Consider the following 25,681-nt stretch of genomic DNA (forward strand, 5'->3'; position numbering starts at 1 on the left):
GATGAGATGTTGGTCCTGGCGTGTTCCTGTATCAGCTCTCCCTTGGGGTTGACTGTGAAGATCCTGTTTAGGGGAACGCCCACCTCCTTATAGGAATACACATCCTAAACAACAACAACAACAACAACAACAACAACTGTAACAATGACTGACGTACTATCCAAAACAACCATACACAACCACAACAGAATTAAACATAATATTCAGTTTGAAATGAGCCTTTTGGCTGAATCTGTCACATTGGCAAAAAAGTTGATTACTGGCCGTAAGTCCCTCTGGATAAGAACGTCTGCTAAATGACCAAGATGTAAATGTATAATGTATAGAATGTTTATGGTCCCAGTCAAATGAATCTAAAAAGTAGCCAAAGTGAACATGTACAGTGATGGAGGGAGGGAGCAGGGCTCTCACCGTGGCTCTGTTGCCGAAGGCTGCGTAGAAAGGCTCAGTGTTGGGGTGGAACAGCTGCTTCACGTCGGTCAGACACTCAATCTTAAACCTCTCAGGCTTCTTCTCTATCACCTCCCTACAGGAAGGACAAGACAGGACAGGAAGGATAGGACAGGGATGACAAGACAGGACAGGAAGGATAGGGCATGGATGACAAGACAGGACAGGGAGGATAGGGCAGGGATGACAGGACAGGAAGGATAGGGCAGGGATGACAAGACAGGACAGGGAGGATAGGGCAGGGATGACAGGACAGGACAGGAAGGATAGGGCAGGGATGCCAGGACAGGACAGGAAGGATAGGGCAGGGATGACAGGACAGGAAGGATAGGGCAGGGATGACAAGACAGGACAGGGAGGATAGGTGCAGGGATGACAGGACAGGAAGGATAGGGCAGGGATGACAGGACGGATTGGGCAGGGATGACAGGACAGGACAGGGAGGATAGGACAGGGATGACAAGACAGGACAGGAAGGATAGGACAGGGATGACAAGACAGGACAGGAAGGATAGGGCAGGGATGACAAGACAGGACAGGGAGGATAGGGCAGGGATGACAAGACAGGACAGGAAGGATAGGGCAGGGATGACAAGACAGGACAGGGAGGATAGGGCAGGGATGACAAGACAGGACAGGAAGGATAGGGCAGGGATGACAAGACAGGACAGGGAGGATAGGGCAGGGATGACAAGACAGGACAGGGAGGATAGGGCAGGGATGACAAGACAGGACAGGGAGGATAGGGCAGGGATGACAGGACAGGGAGGATAGGGCAGGGATGACAAGACAGGACAGGGAGGATAGGGCAGGGATGACAAGACAGGACAGGGAGGATAGGGCAGGGATGACAAGACAGGACAGGAAGGATAGGGCAGGGATGACAAGACAGGGCAGGGGTGACAAGACAGGACGACAGGTTAGGACAGGAAGGACAAAACAGGAAACACAGGTTGACAAGACAGGACAGGGAGGATAGGGCAGGGATGACAAGACAGGACAGGGAGGATAGGACAAGAATGCCAGGGGAGGACGACAGGTTAGGACAGGGAGGATAGGGCAGGGATGCCAGGACAGGACAACAGGTTAGGACAGGAAGGACAAAACAGGAAACACAGGTTGACAAGACAGGAGGAAAAGATCAGGAAAGGAAGGACGACAGGACAGGAAGGTCAGAATGATCATTATATAATATAGGGATGTCTCTTCTATATAAGCTACTGTGGTCCCGTGTGGCTCAGTTGGTTTAGCATGGTGCTCGCCACGTCAGGGTTGTGGGTTTTATCCCCATGGGGGACCAGTATGCTATGCTGTATGCTGTGGATAAGAGCGCCTGCTAAAATGTACTGTACATTGTTCTCTATTGTGTTTTGACGCCTCTGCTGTGTTTATTTTAACGGTGATGATGTGTGTGTGCTCCTCACCTGTGCAGGGCTGAGAACAGGCTGCTGGGGCTGAGTAGGACAGGTCCTATAGGCAGCATGGTTCCTCTCTCATTGACCCAGTGGAGATATCCCCTCGTCATATCAGCCATACCTATGGCCCTTGCAGAGCAGTACATGAACTTATAACCGTTCCTGAGAGAGAGGGAGAGATTACATTTTTTTAAACTCTCCTAGTAAGTCCTAAGAGAGAGGGAGGAGACAGGAGTTCAACTAAATGGCTGTTTTCAGGATGGTGCAACGTACTAAAGCCAAACACCACGATTAAAGCTGACATGATTCACTCATCTTACACTGAGGCATATTCTGAATGTGACCCCTGTTTCATTACTCTAACGGCCACCTATAGTTATGTAACTCCTGTTGTGTGAGACTCACTGGCTGACTCGGTGGTAGAGGCGGGCAATGCCCTGGTGGGTCCAATCTTTACCCAGCGTTGGCAGGATGTGGCCCAGGGTGTCAGATCTGAAAAAGAGGATGGTGCTCGCCACATGTAATTAGACTATCATTAACAGATATAACGTGATCACATACAACTGCCAATACACACACACACACACACACACACACACACACACACACACACACGCACTTACCTGGTGATGGTGCCGTCAATGTCTGAGATTACAATTTTGTCGTCCCAGCTCCAGAGATAGATGGTGCCCTGGCAGCGACAGGTGCCCTGGTACTGAGTGGTCACACTGAACACCACCTCATTAGGACCCTCCTTCAACTGAAGACTGGCCTGAGGACAGAAAGACTACATTACCCATACAGCCTCTATTAACTCTAACCCTGTTACTGAGTGGTTCAACGGCAGACTGGCTTGATGGGCAGAAAGACTACATTACCCATACACCCCTCTACTAACTCTAATGGGGCGTTCAAGACAACTCGGCAAACTCCGAGATCCCGACTAGGAAGTCTTTCGAACTCCCACTTCAGTGCGTTCAAGTTGTCAACTCGGAAAAGCATGGACACCTGAAGGAATCTTTTGTTTGCAGAGATGCTATATGCCTCTTGCTAAAGTGTTTAAAGAAGAGAGGAAATGCATTAGGTGAGAATACATATTTTTATGTAAACGATGAAGGCCGCCATGTTTTTTGTTGACGTGATGTCAGGAATCTTCAGCTCTGAGAAGTCGGAGCTCTAGGATGATGCCCGAGTTTCCTACTTGTAATTCCAAGTTGGATGACTGTTCAAATGGATTATTTTAAGTCGGAGCTCATTTTTTTCAGAGTTCCACATTGTCTTGAATCCAGCATAACCTTGTTACTGAGTGGTTTAACAGCAACTGAGGGCAGAAAAACAGCAACTGAGGGCATAAAAACTACATTACCCATACAGCCTCTACTAACTCTAACCCTGCTACTGATTGGTTCAACTGAAGACTTGCCTGAGAATACACAGTTCAACATCACCCCATCAAAAGATGTGAGAAGTATTGTGTTTCTCATCAGCAGTTCTGAGACCAGAAGTTAGCTTAACAGAGGTTAGGGGAACAGTGTTGAGTCTCTCACCAGCTGCTCTGGGGTCAGTCTGAGGGTCTTCCTGTAGAAGACACTACCAGGCGTGAGAAGAGGCTCGGGCTGGCAGGATTCTGAGTCCTGATTGGACGGTCTGTGTTCCTCATCGCTGGAGGAAGACTCCTCCTTCATTCTGAGTTACATCAACAGATACAACAACAGTTTAGCTATAATGTCTGATTATTTGAACAGAATATTTAAAAAAATCTATAAAAAATCTAGCCTATAAACCTCTAGGGGCGGTTTCCCGGATTCAAATGAATTAAAATGCTTTTTAGTCCAGGATTAGGCTTAATCTGTGTCCATGAAACCACCCCCTGTTGTGTACTTTATACGAGGATATGCAAACTAAGGTATATAAATGTGTACTCAACATAGTTAATTCATATTGCACATACTTCGCAAACTGTTCTGGTGTTAGAGAAGTGTCATTACCCATTGACTGAAGCCATGCTGAGAGAGGTCTCTCCCCCATCTCCAACTCCTATCTCAGACACTGAGTCCTGGGGACAGACAACCAGTCACACACTCATACAACAGCCAGGACACACTAGCACATATAATACCCCAGTCCACTAGTCAAAAAGGCAAGTGGTGTCCAGCATTGTAACTTCTGCGGAGGTTCCCAAATGGTTATGGAAGTGTGTTCAGGAGGTATGTGTGTTACAGAGGTGTGTGTTACAGAGGTGTGTGTGTTGTGTTACAGAGGTGTGTGTTCAGGAGGTCAGGAGGTGTGTGTGTGCGTGCGTGTGTGTGTGTGTGTGTGTGTGTACCGATTTGGAGTCGCTGTTCCTGCTGCGCCATGAGAACCACCAGCGGCCTCCTTTCTTGGGCATCTTCTCCTTCATGATGTTCTCCACCGTGGCCTGAAGCAAACGCACACAGTTCCTGACCAAAAACCCAACTCAACAAAACCACTAAAACGCAAAAAACACAGAGATACAAAAACCCAAACACAAAAAACGTGAAGCAAGTGTGTCCGTGTGACTGGATGATGGCGATCTAAGGAAGAGAGGCAGCAACAGAGGGAGGGAAACACAGAGACTGGGAGAGAGAGAAGAGAGAGAAGTAGAGGGACAGACAGACAGACAGACAGACAGACAGACAGACAGACAGACAGACAGACAGACAGACAGACAGACAGACAGACAGACAGAGAGACAGACAGACAGACAGACAGACAGACAGACAGACAGACAGCTAGCTAGCTGAAACCAAAGGGACCCACGGGGCTGGAGCCAAACAGACTGGGTAAACAGTAGGAGAAGAGGCCAAAGGCAGAGTACACATAACTCAGGCAGGAGTGCTGAAGACACACAAGACAGGGCCAAATGGGAGGTGAGATGGAGGGAGAACAAATTAAAAAAGGGAAAAACAAAGGGGGAAGAAAGACTCAAGTGTTAGGAGGAGACGTGGTTCAGGAGAACGCTTTTTAGTGTACAGGAAGTCCAACGCGAGACAGAAGACAGAAGAATTCAGACAAAAACAAAACACGTGAAGCCAGACGCAGAACCAGATTTAGCTAGAAGGGTTACAGTTGGACTTCTCTCTTTACATTGCAAAATGATTCGCGTTTTAAACCTCTCAGGTAAAACCACTCAGGTACCCAAATGTAGCACACTATTTGACATTAGCACACAGTCTCATCACCAAGTCGAGTAGCCTAGATGCTATGCTAATAGCATGTTGCTAATGTTACTGAGGTTTTACCATTGGCAGGGGCTTCTGATACACCTGCATAGCCAGCATGAGAGGGGCTGCGGTGGTCCAGTTGTAGTACCTGGAGGAGAACAGACACAAACATGAGATCACTGTTGTATCTTTAGTGTCTGCAGTTCATTTCTTATCGGTAGTATACAGTACATACATACTTCTCCAATCAGATCAGGACAACATAGAACATCTGGATGGATGTGGATGGGTCAGATTCAATGATATACGGAGGACTACGTCAGAAAAGCAGGAATTCCGGATTAATCGGGAACGATCACATCTTTACCGCTAGGAGGTTAAAGGTTAGTTAGAAGTATTTTACGTACTTGGTTCCAATCTTGACCACCAGGTTGGGATCGTCGATGATGGAGGGGTTTTCAGTGAACTGCTGGTAAGAGATGGCTCTCTCCTGGAACTGTTCTATAGAGACACAGACAGGAGAGGGTTAATATAACTGTTCTGTAGAGACACACAGACAGGAGAGGGTTAATAGAACTGTTCTGTAGAGACACACAGACAGGAGAGGGTTAATATAACTGTTCTGTAGAGACACACAGACAGGAGAGGGTTATTATAACTGTTCTGTAGAGACACACAGACAGGAGAGGGTTATTATAACTGTTCTGTAGAGACATACAGACAGGAGAGGGTTAATATAACTGTTCTATAGAGACACACAGACAGGAGAGGGTTATTATAACTGTTCTGTAGAGACACACAGACAGGAGAGGGTTAATATAACTGTTCTGTAGAGACACACAGACAGGAGAGGGTTAATAGAACTGTTCTATAGAGACACACAGACAGGAGAGGGTTAATAGAACTGTTCTATAGAGACACACAGACAGGAGAGGGTTAATAGAACTGTTCTATAGAGACACAGACAGGAGAGGGTTAATAGAACTGTTCTATGGAGACATACAGACAGGAGAGGGTTAATATAACTGTTCTATGGAGACACACAGACAGGAGAGGGTTAATAGAACTGTTCTATAGAGACACAGACAGGAGAGGGTTAATAGAACTGTTCTATGGAGACATACAGACAGGAGAGGGTTAATATAACTGTTCTATGGAGACACACAGACAGGAGAGGGTTAATAGAACTGTTCTATAGAGACACAGACAGGAGAGGGTTAATAGAACTGTTCTATGGAGACATACAGACAGGAGAGGGTTATTATAACTGTTCTGTAGAGACACAGACAGGAGAGGGTTAATATAACTGTTCTGTAGAGACACAGACAGGAGAGGGTTAATATAACTGTTCTGTAGACACACAGACAGGAGAGGGTTAATATAACTGTTCTGTAGAGACACAGACAGGAGAGGGTTAATATAACTGTTCTATAGAGACATACAGACAGGAGAGGGTTATTATAACTGTTCTGTAGAGACACACAGACAGGAGAGGGTTAATAGAACTGTTCTGTAGAGACACACAGACAGGATGGGGTTAATAGAACTGTTCTGTAGAGACACACAGACAGGAGAGGGTTAATAGAACTGTTCTGCAGAGACACACAGACAGGAGAGGGTTAATAGAACTGTTCTGTAGAGACACACAGACAGGAGAGGGTTATTATAACTGTTCTGTAGAGACACCCAGACAGGAGAGGGTTAATATAACTGTTCTGTAGAGACACACAGACAGGAGAGGGTTAATAGAACTGTTCTGTAGAGACACACAGACAGGAGAGGGTTATTATAACTGTTCTGTAGAGACACAGACAGGAGAGGGTTAATATAACTGTTCTATAGAGACACAGACAGGAGAGGGTTATTATAACTGTTCTGTAGAGACACACAGACAGGAGAGGGTTAATATAACTGTTCTGTAGAGACACACAGACAGGAGAGGGTTAATAGAACTGTTCTGTAGAGACACACAGACAGGAGAGGGTTATTATAACTGTTCTGTAGAGACACAGACAGGAGAGGGTTAATATAACTGTTCTGTAGAGACACACAGACAGGAGAGGGTTAATATAACTGTTCTGTAGAGACACACAGACAGGAGAGGGTTAATATAACTGTTCTATAGAGACACACAGACAGGAGAGGGTTATTATAACTGTTCTGTAGAGACACAGACAGGAGAGGGTTAATATAACTGTTCTGTAGACACACAGACAGGAGAGGGTTATTATAACTGTTCTGTAGAGACACAGACAGGAGAGGGTTAATATAACTGTTCTATAGAGACACACAGACAGGAGAGGGTTAATATAACTGTTCTGTAGAGACACACAGACAGGAGAGGGTTAATATAACTGTTCTGTAGAGACACACAGACAGGAGAGGGTTAATACAACTGTTCTGTAGAGACACACAGACAGGAGAGGGTTAATATAACTGTTCTATAGAGACACACAGACAGGAGAGGGTTAATATAACTGTTCTGTAGAGACACACAGACAGGAGAGGGTTAATATAACTGTTCTATGGAGACATACAGACAGGAGAGGGTTAATATAACTGTTCTATAGAGACACAGACAGGAGAGGGTTATTATAACTGTTCTGTAGAGACACAGACAGGAGAGGGTTAATAGAACTGTTCTGTAGAGACACACAGACAGGAGAGGGTTATTATAACTGTTCTGTAGAGACACAGACAGGAGAGGGTTAATATAACTGTTCTATAGAGACACAGACAGGAGAGGGTTATTATAACTGTTCTATAGAGACACAGACAGGAGAGGGTTATTATAACTGTTCTATAGAGACACAGACAGGAGAGGGTTATTATAACTGTTCTGTAGAGACACACAGACAGGAGAGGGTTAATAGAACTGTTCTATAGAGACACAGACAGGAGAGGGTTATTATAACTGTTCTATAGAGACACACAGACAGGAGAGGGTTATTATAACTGTTCTATAGAGACACAGACAGGAGAGGGTTAATATAACTGTTCTATAGAGACACACAGACAGGAGAGGGTTATTATAACTGTTCTATAGAGACACACAGACAGGAGAGGGTTATTATAACTGTTCTGTAGAGACACACAGACAGGAGAGGGTTATTATAACTGTTCTGTAGAGACACACAGACAGGAGAGGGTTAATACAACTGTTCTATAGAGACACAGACAGGAGAGGGTTAATATAACTGTTCTGTAGAGACACACAGACAGGAGAGGGTTAATATAACTGTTCTGTAGAGACACACAGACAGGAGAGGGTTAATTGAACTGTTCTATAGAGACACACAGACAGGAGAGGGCTGGATAGGTGAAAACAATGACAGCAAGTAGATGGAGCTACAATATCCAGTTATACCAGTAAGTCACAGCTGACAGTATTGAGATGTAGCCCATGTGTTTAATGGTCAGTACCTTTTGTGATCTCTCTGTTGTCAGTGAGACCTCCACACAGGGAGATGGCGATGTTGGGCATGTCTCCCAGCTGGTCAGCGTAGCTGTCCACACCGCTGTCCATCCCACTGCTGCCCACCGACTGAGGTGATTGGTTGGTGCTCCGCGCCCCTGTCTCCGAGCCCCCTCTCACTGAACCGTCACTAAGGAACAGGGTCATCGGTTCAGGAGTGGGGGACGAGTGTTTGTGTAGGACAGAATAGGTGTGTGTGTGTTACAGGTGAGTGTGTGTGTGAGTGTGTGAGTGTGTGAGTGTGTGTGTGTGTGTGTGTGTGTGTGTGTGTGTGTGTGTGTGTGGGCCGTGTTACCTTTTAGGGAAGTACAGAGCAGCCACCTCTGGCTCCAGCTCAGTGATGTCATCCAGGTAGACTCCATCCGAGCCCAGGTGGTGGCTCCTCTTGTCTGCAGGTACAGCGTCACACGTTACCATGGATACAATGATTGACATGGCATTTTCATCCATTAACTTGACGTGTAGCTAATGGTGGAGGCAATCACATCTACGGGCGTGAACGCATGCTGAGTGACAGCTGACATTCAAATTCTGCAATCTAAACTCCACTCCGCTTGGAGGCGATGGTTCGAGAAGACGTACCTTTCCTCTTGGATGGGGAGTCTGTGCGTCTGACCGGGCTGCCCCTCTGGCCCCCCTCATCCAGTTCTGACAGCAACCTGGAGGCCATCAGCCCCTCCACCTCTCTACAGGCTGCCCCTACTAACTCCATGTCCCCTCCAGCAACGGGCCCAGCCGTGTTGTTACCAGGCTGGGGCATATACGGGTTGAGGGATGGGGGGCCATTGTCTGGGTGGCTCTGGGTCTGGCCAGGGGGGCCACAGTCTCCGGGGATGGTTCTGAAGTGTGTGCTGTCACACACAGGGATGGAGACAGGGGACTTCATCCCAGAATCTTGCATCTGGGGCGGAGGGAGGTAGGAGGGCTAGAGGTGGAGAGAGGGAAAGAGAGAGCGAGAGGAGAGAGTAAGGAAGAAGAAAGCACGCTACAGCAAGGACGCGGGAGGCCGGGTGTCAATAGTAGAGAAGAAGAGAGAGGAGAGAGAGGAGAGAGAGAGGATGTGTGGTTAGCGTGAGCGCTAGGGTAAAAGCATGTCCTCAGCTGCTCTCGTGGAAGATGATTAAAGTGGTTAAAGTTCAGTGCTGATTCCTGGATCACTGTGTGGACTACAGCTAGACATAGTGTCTCTCTGAATCGTTCTCTTCCCCCCCTCCCTCTATGACTCCCTCCCTCCCTCCCTCCCTCTGTACCTTAGCAGCTTGTGGCAGCTCCCCCCAGGCCCACAGAATCTCAGGGTTGTCTTTGCTCTGATTGGTCAGCTCCGAGTCACTCTTCGGAGTGGAGGGGCGGGAGCCACCGGGGCTGCTGAGTGACAGACACACAGAGAGATGTGATTGGTTGAGCCAGCACTACACTGACTCATGGACATAAACAATACAGTACAAACCCACTGGGATTTTTTTGTTGATTGAATCAATGTTGTTTCCACGTCATTTCAACCAAACAATTATATGTGTTGATGTTGAATTAACCTGGAAAACTGATTGGATTTGCAAAAAGTCATCAGCGTCAGAGAATTTCGTATCGTTTTCACCTTTTAACCTAAATCCAATGATATGGTGACATATTTGGTGAATCAAAACTATACGTTGAACTGTGCCCAGTGGGAAGACTCTGCTGGTTTCTGTCCCATGGTTTTAGACAATATGTAGTTGGTCCGATATTAAACGAAGGATAACTTTTATTAAGGCTTAATTAAGCTATACTGAAAAGTGAAAAAAGGATGTTGACATGACTTACCTGACAGGAGAAGGGAAGACAGAAGTCTGCTGTGGACAGGAGATGGACAGACCACCACTAGGAGGGATAGACAGAGTACGTGTCTGCTCTATTAGAGCACTGAAAGGGGAGAGAAAGAGGGGAGAGGGAGACAGACATACAGAGAGAACAACTGTCAGCCATACGCAGTTATTTTAATCTACAAAGGCATACGACAAGATGAGTCGAACCAAACTGTGTATTATTCTATTCTATTCTAGTCATGTCTGGTGTGTGTGTGTCTCTGTGTGTGTCTGTGTGTGTTGGGTCATATTTATGTACCTCTGTGAGCGTGCCCAGTCTGCATCAGAGTGTGTGTATGTTGTGTTCTGGGTGTAGTTGCTGCTCAACACACTGGCCTTAGGGCCCTGCTCTCCATTGAGCTCCCGAGAAGAGGCCCTGAGACAGCGAGAGAGAGAGAGAGAGAGAGAGAGAGAGAGAGAGAGAGAGAGAGAGAGAGAGAGAGAGAGAGAGAGAGAGAGAGAGAGAGACGTTAGCAGCAACAACACACATGCAAACCCATGCACACACAGGCACAGACACTGACGTACACACAGAGATATCATACACAGTGTTTTCTCAGGCCTATTTTGCTGAAGATGTAAAGACAAATGTATGTTGGTTTGTGTAGTGAGGTGCGTACTGGCGGCAGAGAAGTCAGGCGTAGGAGAGCGGAAACTGATTTACCACGGTGTCATTTAATATCCATAAACCACCGTCAACAGAACAATAATGTAAATGGGTCAAACAAAACCCGGTAAATACCAGCAGACCTTGCATAAACACTACAAACAATTACTGACAAGGACATGGGGGAGGGGGAACAGAGGGTTAAATACACAACATGTAATTGATGGAATTGAAACCAGGTGTGATGGATGACAAGACAAAACCAATGGAAAATGAAAAGTGGATCAGCGATGGCTAGAAGGTCGGTGACGTCGACCGCCGAACGCAGCCCGAACAAGGAGAGGGACCAACTTCGGCGGAAGTCGTGACAGTTTGATGTGTATGAGGATGTGAATCCAGTTGCAGCACTGGAAGTATTGGTACAATTATTAATGCCAATAGTTTTTATGAGAAATATTAATATCCTAACCCTAAACCTAACCCTAAACCTAACCCTAATTCTAACCCCAACCCTAATTGTAAACCTAACCCTAAACCTAAACCCTAAACTGAAAATAGCCTTTTTCCTTGTTGGGACCAGCGAAATGTCCCAACTGTCTGAATTGTTCTTTTCTACTATCCTTGTGATGATTTCTGATCCCCACAAGGATAGTAAAACCAAATAAACACACACACACACATCAAATGAATGAGAGAGAATCAGGAGGGACTGAGAGAGGTCCCGTTCACCACGGTCATTAATCCACAGAGTCAGAGTGCATTGTGGGAAAAGAACGAGGCACTGGAGCATCTCCAACACGTGGGACAGAGAGCTGGTATTCACAGAGCCTGAACACAAAAACGCACACACACACAGAACACAGATAATTGGGTTCACAAAAGACAGACACTGGCCACTTCAGGCTTGTTAATCCAGTCTCAGTCTCAGCCAGCACCCAACCAGCATATGGACAGACTAACAGACTGAGTGACTGACTGCAATACCAACTGTTGCTTTACTACTCAGGGAGAGGGGCTGTTTGTGAAGTGATTTTGTGTGTGTGTGTGTGTGTGTGTGTGTGTGTGTGTGTGTGTGTGTGTGTGTGTGTGTGTGTGCTTGAGTGCTGCGCGTGTGTGTGGAATGCCTGAGAACAGAGTTTGCCCCTCCCTGCTGGGTCCCACACAAACAGAGAGGAGCTGGCAGTGGTTCATGTGTTTCGCAGAAACCATTGTGATGCTGATCAGGCTTCTTTTTTTTTACCTCTGCAGTGGAGCAAAGCTATTCTGACTCTTAACCAGAGTCTCTCTCACTCTCTCTCTCTCTCTCTCACACATGCACGCAAAAAACACACACACGTGCACGTTCCCAATAACCACATCTCAGAGGGATCATTCCTCTACCAAACACACATATGCAGGATCGCAGAAAGAACAAACTGAGAATACCTCAACAAGACAGTGTAATCTTCTCTCTCCTCCCCACACAACCACTTGACTGCAGTCAGTAGCTGCTGACAGACAGCTGTGTGTCGCATAAACAAGCCTCGCCCTGCAATACTGGCAGACCACTCCAAACAGCCCAAATGTGACCCTGTCTGTATTCAAATGAGCGTCCTGAGAACTTCACAGGAAGTCACACGCACGCACTCACACACACACAAACAGCCATGCAGTGTTGATGTAAATAGTGTAATTGCTGTCATCACCTGCTACTGTTGTTGTCGTGCTCTCTCTCCTCATCAGTGCTCATGTCGATGGTGAACATGTCCTCATCCTCTGAGTACTCCCCACTCTCCTCCCGTCTCCCTCCTCCGCTTTCCCGTGCCTTCCTCCTCCTTTTCCTTCTCTTCTTCATCATCATCCCTCCTTCACCTCCTCCTCCTCCTGTGGTCTGCTGGGAGCCCAGGGTCTGGACCTGGAGGGAGGCGGGGTCAGAGAGGCGAGACACACCTCTCCCCAGCTGAGCTTCCATTAGCTCCGCCCCCTGGGACACGATAGGTGACGTCGCCAGGTATGACGGAACCACTTCCTGTTGGGGACAGGAAACCGGAAGTGAGGTCATGATAAACCGTAAGTGGATTGTTAAGTAAGAATTAGCCATGGAAATGACAATCAGGAGAAATTAGAATGAAATACATGTTCATATTTGATATAAAGAATAACATTCATCTTTTCAATCCCTCCTTCTAATCTTCAGGGTACACCAAGTGACTAGGCTCTCTGCAGTAGCAGTGCGTGGGTAAAATCAATGGGGAAGCCAGGGGGGAAAAAAGCCATATTACAACCTATGTGTTATGATGATTTAGTTGTTTTCTGCACTATAGACCCCTTTCCAGTACACGACATGCTGACGTCACGCACATATGCGCGCGACTCTTGGCTGCAGTAAGAAACTAATCGCTATCTGCGCCCATTTAACATAGCCTTTAGGCTTTGTTTACTTCTAAAAAATAAAAAAAACTTTTTGGGGTTCTCAGACACTTACGATGATGTTTTCATTCTTGCTCGAACAGTTGCTAAGATTACATTTGGTTGTGATCTTGGCAAAATAACTATTTTTGGATGCAGCAGTTGTTAGCTAGAATGCTAACGCTCATTGACATAGGCTGTAGCAAAAGCTAGCCAAAGAGCCATTTTTACTGGTTTTAGTTGAAGTATTAAAACATATATATAATGCAGTTGCTTTGCAATCATGACACAAAACATTATATTAAGCAGAACATTCATGCGAGCCTTAAAATCCAATTATAATAAGTAGTGTGAAAATGCACTCGTAAGCAACATGTAAATAGAGGCTTTTTTTGCTTTTTGTTCTATAAGAACTCTCCCGTGTTCTGCCACCAACTTGTGCTCACCGCCCTCCTGCGCCAACGTTCGCAAACACAGAAAGGGTCTATAACCCGTTAGTTCATACGCAACCGCGATAAGGCTGAGACAACAAGAAGACAACGGTCACTGTCGGCAGAATAAATTCAACCGCGATAAGGCTGAGACAACAAGAAGACAACGGTCACTGTCGGCAGAATAAATTCAACCGCGATAAGGCTGAGACAACAAGAAGACAACGGTCACTGTCGGCAGAATAAATTCAACCGCGATAAGGCTGAGACAACAAGAAGACAACGGTCACTGTCGGCAGAATAAATTCAACCGCGATAAGGCTGAGACAACAAGAAGACAACGGTCACTGTCGGCAGAATAAATTCAACCGCGATAAGGCTGAGACAACAAGAAGACAACGGTCACTGTCGGCAGAATAAATTCAACCGCGATAAGGCTGAGACAACAAGAAGACAACGGTCACTGTCGGCAGAATAAATTCAACCGCGATAAGGCTGAGACAACAAGAAGACAACGGTCACTGTCGGCAGAATAAATTCAACCGCGATAAGGCTGAGACAACAAGAAGACAACGGTCACTGTCGGCAGAATAAATTCAACCGCGATAAGGCTGAGACAACAAGAAGACAACGGTCACTGTCGGCAGAATAAATTCAACCGCGCATTCGTTTCATCACAAAACTAGACAGGAACATCTGTCCGACGAAGTCCACAAAGCATATTGTATGTAACAAACATGACCTACAGCAGGGTCAAGCAAGTGATTCATGTTTTGGGTCAAGCAAGTTAATGTAAACACAAACTACTGATTTAGAACAACGGAGAGTTACCACAGGTCAAAACAAGGATTGCCTCTGCTAACGTCAGTCCAGCACCACTTCAACTTCAACATTTCAACGTTGTCAAATCACTTTAGCTTGGTCTAATGCAGGGACAACTTAAAGATACCAAAAACGATTTAGTCCAGTCAACGTAAGCTATATATCATGTGGCTGTTCATATGGTACTGATTTCTATGTGTGTTAGTGTGTGTGTGTGTTTGCAAGTAGAACATAACATGTTGACTCACCCTACTTGCAGAGGAATGCCAATACCTTTCTCCTCTCTTTCATGTTGCCAAAACGGTCTACTACTAGCTACATATTGACCTTCCATCCTCTCAGGCCATGGTCACATTGTATGATTTTTGTTTTGATCAGAATCACCGTTATAATCATTGGCAGGTACACCAAGTCCAAATAACCATCTCTGTCCATGGTTTATTTAGTAAAGGGAAGATTTTAGCTAGCTAGCCACCGGAGGGCAAAGACAACGAGATGGAACAATTCAAATGTTTTCAGTCAATGACATTTTACTTTTGACTTGATGTGATTGGTGTGAAGCCGAATCCAAACTGGCTTCCCTTTACACTTTTTTTGGTGGACCAGGACCATCCACAATTGAGCTTGCTCAGCTTAGCTCAACCCTGATTGGCTATTCTTTGAAAAAAAAAAATGTATCAAGGGATGCCAAATGCTCACTGGCTTCCCTTGCATTCAATGCTATGGGCATCAACAATGTCATACTATTTTTGGCCAGACAGCATCAGATAGATGCGCTACACATAATGAGACAGAGGGGCGCTGTTTCACTCAGTCTGATGCTTTCTCCTGTGAGATACGTTCAGCCACTTGCGAATTGAAGGACACAGAGAGGCTTAATGAAACACAGAGAGGCTTAATAAACTATTTTACATGTTTTTTTCCCCTTTTTTGTATTGGTTTTGGGGGAAGCCTGACTTCCCTTGGCATCCATGAATACACACCACTGGCTCTCTGACCAATTAGTGACATGAATCAGCCAACTAGCCAATCAGGTACAGATTAGCAGTAGTAGTAGGCCCTCTAGGCATGTAGTTGAATAGTCCTGATCTGCAGTAAACTAGGTTGCAGCTGCAGCACTCTGTAGTACTGTGTGTCATTAGAAGGTCTAGCCGTGAGATGGATCTGTGGATTTGGGTTTAGGATGGTAAAGATTTCCTCTGCTAAGGAAATACACTAGGAGCGCAGTGTGTGTCTACAATCTTGCATAGTGTGTTTACACTTGCAATTTAAGACCCTAAGTCTACTACAGTTAGCACCAAACTAACACTGCCCACAATGCATACTATCACACACACACAAGGCCACGTGCGGTCCAACGCACATGTCCACAGAGAAGCTAACAGCAGACTACATTCATGGCTGTACGGACACAGACGTATTAGCAGCTAGCGCTCTGGGCACAACATGTCAGGTTACATCCTTTCACTTAATACCCTGACCCTGAAACCTACATCACACTCAACTCATCCTACTGGAATGCAATCCTGCCTCAACACCACTAAATAAAATATATGAAATGAACACCATTATTTCGACTAAAACTGCATCACGTCTCGGGCCTGTCCAATGTCTATATGTGGATTACTCCTTGTCTTATATAGCAACTTTCAACCACCTCTTTATTTACATTGATTTGAATGAGTTGAGTGCATCCACCTAATCTAAACTATAGCACAACCCAAACAGGAACATGTCATTCCTAAAAAAAAAAAAAATGTTATAATATTATAATTATGATATATTTAAAATTATTTAAAAAATTCACATCAAATTCAAACATACACATATGAACAACAACTTACAGACCAGTGGAGGCTGTTGAGGGCAGGATGGCTCAGAATAATGGCTGGAATGGAGCGAATGAAATATTTGATACCATTCCACTTCTACAGCCTCCAGCCACGTGCCTGTTCTCCCAATAAAGGTGCCACCAACCTCCTGTGTTACAACCACACACAAACAACGACTATATACTCACACCCCCATCCCTGGTGCCTGTGTTATTGTTTACCGCATGCCCTTAAATTGTACCAATTCGTTTTTCTCGGTCGCCCATACTATTTCAATATTTAAAGATAAATCCTTCCATTTTTCCACTTTGTTAATGAAGAAGGATTCATGATTTATTTCCACGTTTTCAGTATAGATTTTTTCAAGATGAGTGATGAGAAGAGAATAGTCCAGCCCATTGGGTCTCATTACAACCCCATCTGCCATGTCGTGAAATATGCAGACACACAGATTAAAAGTAAGTTTACATTGTAATACTTCTGACAGCCAACTTTCTAGCTCTGGGGCAAAAAAGTATTTAGTCAGCCACCAATTGTGCAAGTTCTCCCACTTAAAAAGATGAGAGAGGCCTGTTATTTTCATCATAGGTACACTTCAACTAAGACAGACAAAATTAGAAAAAAAATCGTAGAATTGTAGAATTTTTTATTAATTAATTTGCAAATTATGGTGGAAAATAAGTATTTGGTCAATAACAAACGTTTATCTCAATACTTTGTTATATACCCTTTGTTGGCAATGACAGAGATCAAACGTTTTCTGTAAGTCTTCACAAGGTTTTCACACACTGTTGCTGGTATTTTGGCCCATTCTTCCATGCAGATCTCCTCTAGAGCAGTGATGTTTTGGGGCTGTTGCTGGGCAACACGGACTTTCAACTCCCTCCAAAGATTTTCTATGGGGTTGAGATCTGGAGACTGGCTAGGCCAGTCCAGGACCTTGAAATGCTTCTTACGAAGCCACTCCTTTGTTGCCCGGGCGGTGTGTTTGGGATCATTGTCATGCTGAAAGACCCAGCCACGTTTCATCTTCAATGCCCTTGCTGATGGAAGGAGGTTTTCACTGAAAATCTCACGATACATGGCCCCCCTTTCCTTTACACGGATCAGTCGACCTGGTCCCTTTGCAGAAAAACAGCCCCAAAGCATGAAGTTTCCACCCCCATGCTTCACAGTAGGTATGGTGTTCTTTGGATGCAACTCAGCATTCTTTGTCCTCCAAACACGACGAGTTGAGTTTTTACCAAAAAGTTATATTTTGGTTTCATCTGACCATATGACATTCTCCCAATCTTCTTCTGGATCATCCAAATGCTCTCTAGCAAACTTCAGACGGGCCTGGACATGTACTGGCTTAAGCAGGGGGACACGTCTGGCACTGCAGGATTTGAGTCCCTGGCGGCGTAGTGTGTTACTGATAGTAGGCTTTGTTACTTTGGTCCCAGCTCTCTGCAGGTCATTCACTAGGTCCCCCCGTGTGGTTCTGGGATTTTTGCTCACCGTTCTTGTGATCATTCTGACCCCACGGGGTGAGATCTTGCGTGGAGCCCCAGATCGAGGGAGATTATCAGTGGTCTTATATGTCTTCCATTTCCTAATAATTGCTCCCACAGTTGATTTCTTCAAACCAAGCTGCTTACCTATTGCAGATTCAGTCTTCCCAGCCTGGTGCAGGTCTACAATTTTGTTTCTGGTGTCCTTTGACAGCTCTTTGTTCTTTGCCATAGTGGAGTTTGGAGATTGACTGTTTGAGGTTGTGGACAGGTGTCTTTTATACTGATAACAAGTTCAAACAGGTGCCATTAATACAGGTAACGAGTGGAGGACAGAGGAGCCTCTTCAAGAAGAAGTTACAGGTCTGTGAGAGGCAGAAATCCTGCTTGTTTGTAGGTGACCAAATACTTATTTTCCACCATCATTTGCAAATAAATTCATAACAAATCCTACAATGTGATTTTCTGGATTTTTTTTCCTAATTTTGTCTGTCATAGTTGAAGTGTACCTATGATGAAAATACAGGCAACTCTCATCTTTTTAAGTGGGAGAACTTGCACAATTGGTGGCTGACTAAATACTTTTTTGCCCCACTGTATGTTAGCACAGCTGAAAAACTGTTGATCTGATTAAAGAAGCAATAAAACTTCCTCCAGTGTCTGTGTTCTTTTGCCCATCTTAATCTTTTATTTTTATTGGCCAGTCAGAGATATGGCTTTTTCTTTGCAACTCTGCCTAGAAGGCCAGCATCCCGGAGTCGCCTCTTCACTGTTGACGTTGAGACTGGTGTTTTGCGGGTACTATTTAATGAAGCTGCCAGTTAAGGACTTGTGAGGCGTCTGTTTCTCAAACTAGACACTCTAATGTACTTGTCCTCTTGCTCAATTGTGCACCGGGGCCTCCCACTCCTCTTTCTATTCTGGTTAGAGCCAGTTTGCGCTGTTCTGTGAAGAGAGTAGTACCCAGCGTTGTACGAGATCTTCAGTCTCTTGGCTTTTTTTCTCTCTGATGCACCAGATACTCAACTAGTCTAAAGAAGGACAGTTGTATTGCTTCTTTAATCAGAACAACAATTTTCAGCTGTGCTAACATAATTGCAAAAGGGTTTTCTAATGATCAATTAGCCTTTTAAAAATGATAAACTTGGATTAGTTAACACAACATGTCATTGGAACACAGGAGTGATGGTTGCTGATAATGGGCCTCTGTACGTCTATGCAGATATTCCATTAGAAATCAGCCGTTTCCAGCTACAATAGTCATTTACAACATTAACAATGTCTACACTGTATTTCTGATCAATTTGATGTTATTTTAATGGACAACAAAATGTTATTTTCTTTAAAAAACAATGACATTTCTAAGTGACCCCAAACTTTTGAATGGGAGTTTATATATATTTAAATATATTGTCCTTTATTATGTTCCCCTAACCCTACCATCCCTCCCCTAATTGAAGTAAACTAACGGACAACAACTCTTAGGCTTCTACTTCCAGCTCATACATACTATATACATTTGACAGACACAGTATATTTTACAATAGTTATTTTAGTTTGTTTTTAGTCCCATTCTTCAGCTCCACTCAACCCCTCCCATCTATCTCTCAGCCGTGTGTGTGGACTGTGCATAAATAGGGTTGTTTTTTCAGTGGGGCGGAGGAGGGACAGCTATGTTTAGGAGGGAGATTATTCCCAGAGGGCTAGGAGAAACAAGATCTTTACAGTCCAACCAAGACACATACTGTAAAATGAAGAACCGACTGGATGTGGAAAAAGATAAACAATCACTGTCAGGGAAATAGAAGCTCTACAGTGAGTCTTTGTTATTAAGAAGGAACATGTCTCTGCCTGAAAGAGGGGCATAGACTAGGGCAGAGAGGAGGTGGAGAGAGGAGGAGAGAGGAGAGAGGAGGAGGAGGAGAGAGGAGGAGGAGAGGAGGGAGGAGAGGAGGAGAGAGGAGAAGAGCGGAGGGAGGAGGGAGGAGGAGAGCGGAGGGAGAAGGAGAGAGGAGAGAAGTGGAGAGAGGAGGGAGGAGAGAGGAGAAGAGCAGAGGGAGGAGAGAGGAGAAGAGAGGAGAGAGGAGGAGAGAGGAGGGAGGAGAGAGCAGAAGAGAGGAGAGAGGAGGGGATAGGAGGAGAGAGGAGAGAGGAGAGGAGGAGAAGAGCGGAGGGACGAGGGAGGAGAGAGGAGAGCAGAGGAAGGAGGGAGGAGAGAGGTGAGAGGAGGAGGGAGGAGAGAGCAGAGAGGAGAAGAGCAGAGGGAGGAGAGAGGAGAAGAGAGGAGAGAGGAGAAGAGAGGAGAAGAGAGGAGAGAGGAGGAGAGAGCAGAAGAGAGGAGAGAGGAGGGGATAGGAGGAGAGAGGAGGGAGGAGAGGAGGAGAGAGCAGAGAGGAAGAGAAAGGAGAGATGAGAGGAGGAGAAGAGCGGAGGGAGGAGGGAGGAGAGAGGAGGAAGGAGAGAGGTGAGAGGAGGAGGGAGTAGAAGAGAGGAGGAGAGAGGAGGGAGGAGAAGAGAGGAGGAGAGAGGAGGGAGGAGGGAGGAGGAGAGGAGAAGAGAGGAGGAGAGAGGAGGGAGGAGAGAGGAGGAGAGAGGAGAGGGGAGGGAGGAGGAGGGAGGAGAGGAGGAGAGAGGAGGGAGGAGAGGAGAAGTGCCAAGGGAGGAGAGGAGAGAGGAGAGACGGGGAGAGAGGATGAGAGAGGAGGGAGGAGGGAGGAGAGAGGAGAAGAGAGGAGGAGAGAGGAGGGAGGAGGGAGTAGAGGAGAGAGGAGAAGAGAGGAGAGAGGAGGAGAGAGGAGAGGAGGAGAAGAGGAGAGAGGAGGAGAGAGGAGGGAGGAGAGGAGGAGAGAGGAGGGAGGAGAAGAGAGGAGGAGAGAGGAGGGAGGAGGGAGGAGGAGAGAGGAGGAGAGAGGAGAAGAGCGGAGGGAGGAGGGAGGAGGAGAGAGGAGGGAGGAGGGAGGAGGGAGGAGGAGAGAGGTGGGAGGAGAGGAGGAGAGAGGAGAGGAGAAGAGAGGAGGAGAGAGGAGGGAGGAGAGAGGAGGAGAGAGGAGAGGGGAGGGAGGAGGAGGGAGGAGAGGAGGAGAGAGGAGGAGAGAGGAGGGAGGAGGGAGGAGGGAGGAGGAGAGAGGTGGGAGGAGAGGAGGAGAGAGGAGGAGAGAGGAGAGGAGAAGAGAGGAGGAGAGAGGAGGGAGGAGAGAGGAGGAGAGAGGAGAGGGGAGGGATGAGGAGGGAGGAGAGGAGGAGAGAGGAGGGAGGAGAGGAGAAGTGCCAAGGGAGGAGAGGAGAGAGGAGAGACGAGGAGAGAGGATGAGAGAGGAGGGAGGAGAGAGGAGAAGAGAGGAGGAGAGAGGAGGGAGGAGGGAGTAGAGGAGAGAGGAGAAGAGAGGAGAGAGGAGGAGAGAGGAGAGGAGGAGAAGAGGAGAGAGGAGGAGAGAGGAGGGAGGAGAGGAGGAGAGAGGAGGGAGGAGGGAGGAGGAGAGAGGAGGAGAGAGGAGAAGAGCGGAGGGAGGAGGGAGGAGAGAGGAGAGAGGAGGAGAGAGGAGGGAGGAGGGAGGAGGAGAGAGGTGGGAGGAGAGGAGGAGAGAGGAGGAGAGAGGAGAGGAGAAGAGAGGAGGAGAGAGGAGGGAGGAGAGAGGAGGAGAGAGGAGAGGGGAGGGAGGAGGAGGGAGGAGAGGAGGAGAGAGGAGGGAGGAGAGGAGAAGTGCCAAGGGAGGAGAGGAGAGAGGAGAGACGAGGAGAGAGGATGAGAGAGGAGGGAGGAGGGAGGAGAGAGGAGAAGAGAGGAGGAGAGAGGAGGGAGGAGGGAGTAGAGGAGAGAGAAGAAGAGAGGAGAGAGGAGGAGAGAGGAGAGGAGAGGAGTAGAGATGAGGGAGGAGAGGAGGAGAGAGGAGAAGAAAGGAGGAGAGAGGAGGGAGTAGAGAGGAGGGAGGAGAGAGGAGAAGAGAGGAGAAGAGAGGAGAGAGGAGGAGAGAGGAGAAGAGAGGAGAAGAGAGGAGAGAGGAGGAGAGAGGAGGAGAGAGGAGGGAGGAGGAGGGAGGAGAGGAGGAGAGAGGAGGGAGGAGAGGAGAAGTACCGAGGGAGGAGAGAGAGAGGAGAGGAGGAGAGAGGAGGAGAGAGGAGGAGAGAGGATGAGAGAGGAGGGAGGAGATAGGAGAAGAGCAGAGGGAGGAGAGAGGAGAAGAGAGGAGAGAGGAGGAGAGAGGAGGGAGGAGAGAGCAGAAGAGAGGAGAGAGGAGGGGATAGGAGGAGAGAGGAGAGAGGAGAGGAGGAGAAGAGCGGAGGGACGAGGGAGGAGAGAGGAGAGCAGAGGAAGGAGGGAGGAGAGAGGTGAGAGGAGGAGGGAGGAGAGAGCAGAGAGGAGGAGAGAAGAGGGAGGAGAAGAGAGGAGGAGAGAGGAGGGAGGAGGGAGGAGAGGAGAAGAGAGGAGGAGAGAGGAGGGAGGAGAGAGGAGGAGAGAGGAGAAGAGAGGAGAAGAGAGGAGAGAGGAGGAGAGAGCAGAAGAGAGGAGAGAGGAGGGGATAGGAGGAGAGAGGAGGGAGGAGAGGAGGAGAGAGCAGAGGAAGAGAGAGGAGAGATGAGAGGAGGAGAAGAGTGGAGGGAGGAGGGAGGAGAGAGGAGGAAGGAGAGAGGTGAGAGGAGGAGGGAGGAGAAGAGAGGAGGAGAGAGGAGGGAGGAGAAGAGAGGAGGAGAGAGTAGGGAGGAGGGAGGAGGAGAGGAGAAGAGAGGAGGAGAGAGGAGGGAGGAGAGAGGAGGAGAGAGGAGAGGGGAGGGAGGAGGAGGGAGGAGAGGAGGAGAGAGGAGGGAGGAGAGGAGAAGTGCCAAGGGAGGAGAGGAGAGAGGAGAGACGAGGAGAGAGGATGAGAGAGGAGGGAGGAGAGAGGAGAAGAGAGGAGGAGAGAGGAGGGAGGACGGAGTAGAGGAGAGAGGAGAAGAGAGGAGAGAGGAGGAGAAAGGAGAGGAGGAGAAGAGGAGAGAGGAGGAGAGAGGAGGGAGGAGAGAGGAGGGAGGAGAAGAGAGGAGGAGAGAGGAGAAGAGCGGAGGGAGGAGGGAGGAGAGAGGAGAGAGGAGGGAGGAGGGAGGAGGGAGGAGGAGAGAGGTGGGAGGAGAGGAGGAGAGAGGAGGAGAGAGGAGAGGAGAAGAGAGGAGGAGAGAGGAGGGAGGAGAGAGGAGGAGAGAGGAGAGGGGAGGGAGGAGGAGGGAGGAGAGGAGGAGAGAGGAGGAGAGAGGAGGGAGTAGAGGAGAGAGGAGAAGAGAGGTGGGAGGAGAGGAGGAGAGAGGAGGAGAGAGGAGAGGAGAAGAGAGGAGGAGAGAGGAGGGAGGAGAGAGGAGAGGGGAGGGATGAGGAGGGAGGAGAGGAGGAGAGAGGAGGGAGGAGAGGAGAAGTGCCAAGGGAGGAGAGGAGAGAGGAGAGACGAGGAGAGAGGATGAGAGAGGAGGGAGGAGGGAGGAGAGAGGAGAAGAGAGGAGGAGAGAGGAGGGAGGAGGGAGTAGAGGAGAGAGGAGAAGAGAGGAGAGAGGAGGAGAGAGGAGAAGAGGAGAGAGGAGGAGAGAGGAGGGAGGAGGGAGGAGGAGAGAGGAGGAGAGAGGAGAGAGGAGGAGGAGAGAGGAGAAGAGCGGAGGGAGGAGGGAGGAGAGAGGAGAGAGGAGGAGAGAGGAGGGAGGAGGGAGGAGGAGAGAGGTGGGAGGAGAGGAGGAGAGAGGAGGAGAGAGGAGAGGAGAAGAGAGGAGAGAGGAGGAGAGAGGAGAGGGGAGGGAGGAGGAGGGAGGAGAGGAGGAGAGAGGAGGGAGGAGAGGAGAAGTGCCAAGGGAGGAGAGGAGAGAGGAGAGACGAGGAGAGAGGATGAGAGAGGAGGGAGGAGGGAGGAGAGAGGAGAAGAGAGGAGGAGAGAGGAGGGAGTAGAGGAGAGAGGAGAAGAGAGGAGAGAGGAGGAGAGAGGAGAGGAGAGGAGTAGAGATGAGGGAGGAGAGGAGGAGAGAGGAGAAGAAAGGAGGAGAGAGGAGGGAGTAGAGAGGAGGGAGGAGAGAGGAGAAGAGAGGAGAAGAGAGGAGAGAGGAGGAGAGAGGAGAAGAGAGGAGAAGAGAGGAGAGAGGAGGAGAGAGGAGGAGAGAGGAGGGAGGAGGAGGGAGGAGAGGAGGAGAGAGGAGGGAGGAGAGGAGAAGTGCCGAGGGAGGAGAGAAAGAGGAGAGGAGGAGAGAGGAGGAGAGAGGAGGAGAGAGGATGAGAGAGGAGGGAGGAGATAGGAGGGAGGAGGGAGGAGAGAAGAGTAGAGATGAGGCAGGAGAGGAGGAGAGGAGAGAGGAGGGAGGAGGGAGTAGAGAGGAGGGAGGAGAGAGGAGAGAAGGGGGGAGAGGATTAGAGAGGAGAAGAGCGGAGAGAGGAGAGAGGAGAAGAGAGGTGTGAGGAGAGAGGAGGATAGAGGAGGGAGGAGAGGAGGAGAGAGGAGAAGAGCGGAGGGAGGAGGGAGGAGAGAGGAGGAGAGAGGAGGGAGGAGGGAGGAGGAGAGAGGCGGGAGGAGAGGAGGAGAGAGGAGGAGAGAGGAGAGGAGAAGAGAGGAGGAGAGAGGAGGGAGGAGGAGAGAGGAGGAGAGAGGAGAGGGGAGGGAGGAGGAGGGAGGAGAGGAGGAGAGAGGAGGGAGGAGAGGAGAAGTGCCGAGGGAGGAGAGAGGAGAGAGGAGAGACGAGGAGAGAGGATGAGAGAGGAGGGAGGATGGAGGAGAGAGGAGAAGAGCGGAGGGAGGAGAGAGGAGGCAGGAGAGGAGGAGAGAGGAGGAAAGAGGAGGGAGGAGAGAGGACAGAAGAGGAGAGCGGAGGGAGGGAGGCGCGAGGAGAGAGGAGAAGAGAGGATGAGAGAGGAGAGAGGAGAGAGGAGAAGAGAGGAGAGAGGAGAAGAGAGGAGGGAGGAGTGAGAGAAAAGTGAGGAGAAGACTCGAGGGAGAAGTGAGGAGGGGGGAGAAAAGAGAGGACAAGACTGGAGGGAGAAGTGAGGAGGAGGGAGAAAGAGAAGAGAAGAGAGGAGAGAGGAGAAGAGCGGAGGGAGGAGGGAGGAGAGAGGAGGAGAAAGGAGAGAGGAGGGAGGAGAGAGGAGGAGAGAGGAGAGGAGGAGACGAGTGGAGGGAGGGAGGAGGGAGGAGAGAGGAGAAGAGAGGAGAGAGGAGAAGAGGAGAGAGGAGAGAGGAGGAGAGAGGAGGAGAGAGGAGGAGAGAGTAGGGAGGAGAGGAGGAGAGAGGAGAAGAGTGGAGGGAGGAGGAGAAAGGAGAAGAGAGGAGAGAGGAGGAGAGAAGAGGAGAGAAGAGGAGAGAGGAGGGAGGAGAGGAGAGAGGAGGAGAGAGGAGAAGAGCGGAGAGAGGAGAGAGGAGGAGGGAGGAGAGGAAGAGAGAGGAGGAGAGAGGAGAGAGGATAGAGGAGGGAGGAGAGGAGGAGAGAGGAGGAGAGCGGAGGGAGGAGAGAGGAAGGAGGAGAGAGGAGGAGAGAGGAGGGAGGAGAGAAGGAGAGAGGAGGAGAGAGGAGAGAGGAAAGAGGAGGGAGGAGAGAGGAGAGAGGTGAAGAGAGGAGGGAGGAGAGGAGGAGAGAGTGGAGGGGTGGAAGGAGACAGAAGGTGAGGAGATGGCTGGAAGGAGACAGAGGGTGAGGAGAGGGCTGGTAAGAGACAGAGGGTAAGGAGAGGGGTGGAAGGAAGGAGACAGAAGGCGAGGAGAGGGGTTGAAGGAAGGAGAAAAAAGGCGAGGAGAGGGGTGGAAGGAAGG

At 48.3% G+C, this 25,681-nt stretch overlaps 1 protein-coding gene across 5 annotated transcripts in view; it reads right to left on the reverse strand.

Moving 5' to 3' along the window:
• The window catches only part of lpin1 (lipin 1), a 50,653-nt gene that overhangs the window by 3,570 nt on the left and 21,402 nt on the right, over positions 1 to 25,681 (reverse strand). For 2 of the 5 annotated variants that reach the window (XM_036962466.1, XM_036962468.1), the window contains exons 4-20: positions 12,659 to 12,981; positions 10,626 to 10,742; positions 10,326 to 10,424; positions 9,776 to 9,890; positions 9,108 to 9,450; positions 8,821 to 8,914; positions 8,474 to 8,655; positions 5,458 to 5,551; positions 5,129 to 5,198; positions 4,192 to 4,284; positions 3,854 to 3,921; positions 3,413 to 3,551; positions 2,489 to 2,637; positions 2,271 to 2,357; positions 1,875 to 2,027; positions 412 to 526; positions 1 to 104 (exon numbers count right to left, since the gene is read on the reverse strand). In XM_036962466.1, the coding sequence (XP_036818361.1) occupies positions 1 to 104; positions 412 to 526; positions 1,875 to 2,027; positions 2,271 to 2,357; positions 2,489 to 2,637; positions 3,413 to 3,551; positions 3,854 to 3,921; positions 4,192 to 4,284; positions 5,129 to 5,198; positions 5,458 to 5,551; positions 8,474 to 8,655; positions 8,821 to 8,914; positions 9,108 to 9,450; positions 9,776 to 9,890; positions 10,326 to 10,424; positions 10,626 to 10,742; positions 12,659 to 12,981 (2,345 nt within the window). The remainder of the gene's footprint in view (positions 105 to 411; positions 527 to 1,874; positions 2,028 to 2,270; positions 2,358 to 2,488; positions 2,638 to 3,412; positions 3,552 to 3,853; positions 3,922 to 4,191; positions 4,285 to 5,128; positions 5,199 to 5,457; positions 5,552 to 8,473; positions 8,656 to 8,820; positions 8,915 to 9,107; positions 9,451 to 9,775; positions 9,891 to 10,325; positions 10,425 to 10,625; positions 10,743 to 12,658; positions 12,982 to 25,681) is intronic. The other 3 variants (XM_036962467.1, XM_036962471.1, XM_036962469.1) reach the window with 3 other exon arrangements.

This window comes from Oncorhynchus mykiss, chromosome 25, assembly GCF_013265735.2.
Source record: "Oncorhynchus mykiss isolate Arlee chromosome 25, USDA_OmykA_1.1, whole genome shotgun sequence".
Lineage (NCBI taxonomy): Eukaryota > Metazoa > Chordata > Actinopteri > Salmoniformes > Salmonidae > Oncorhynchus > Oncorhynchus mykiss.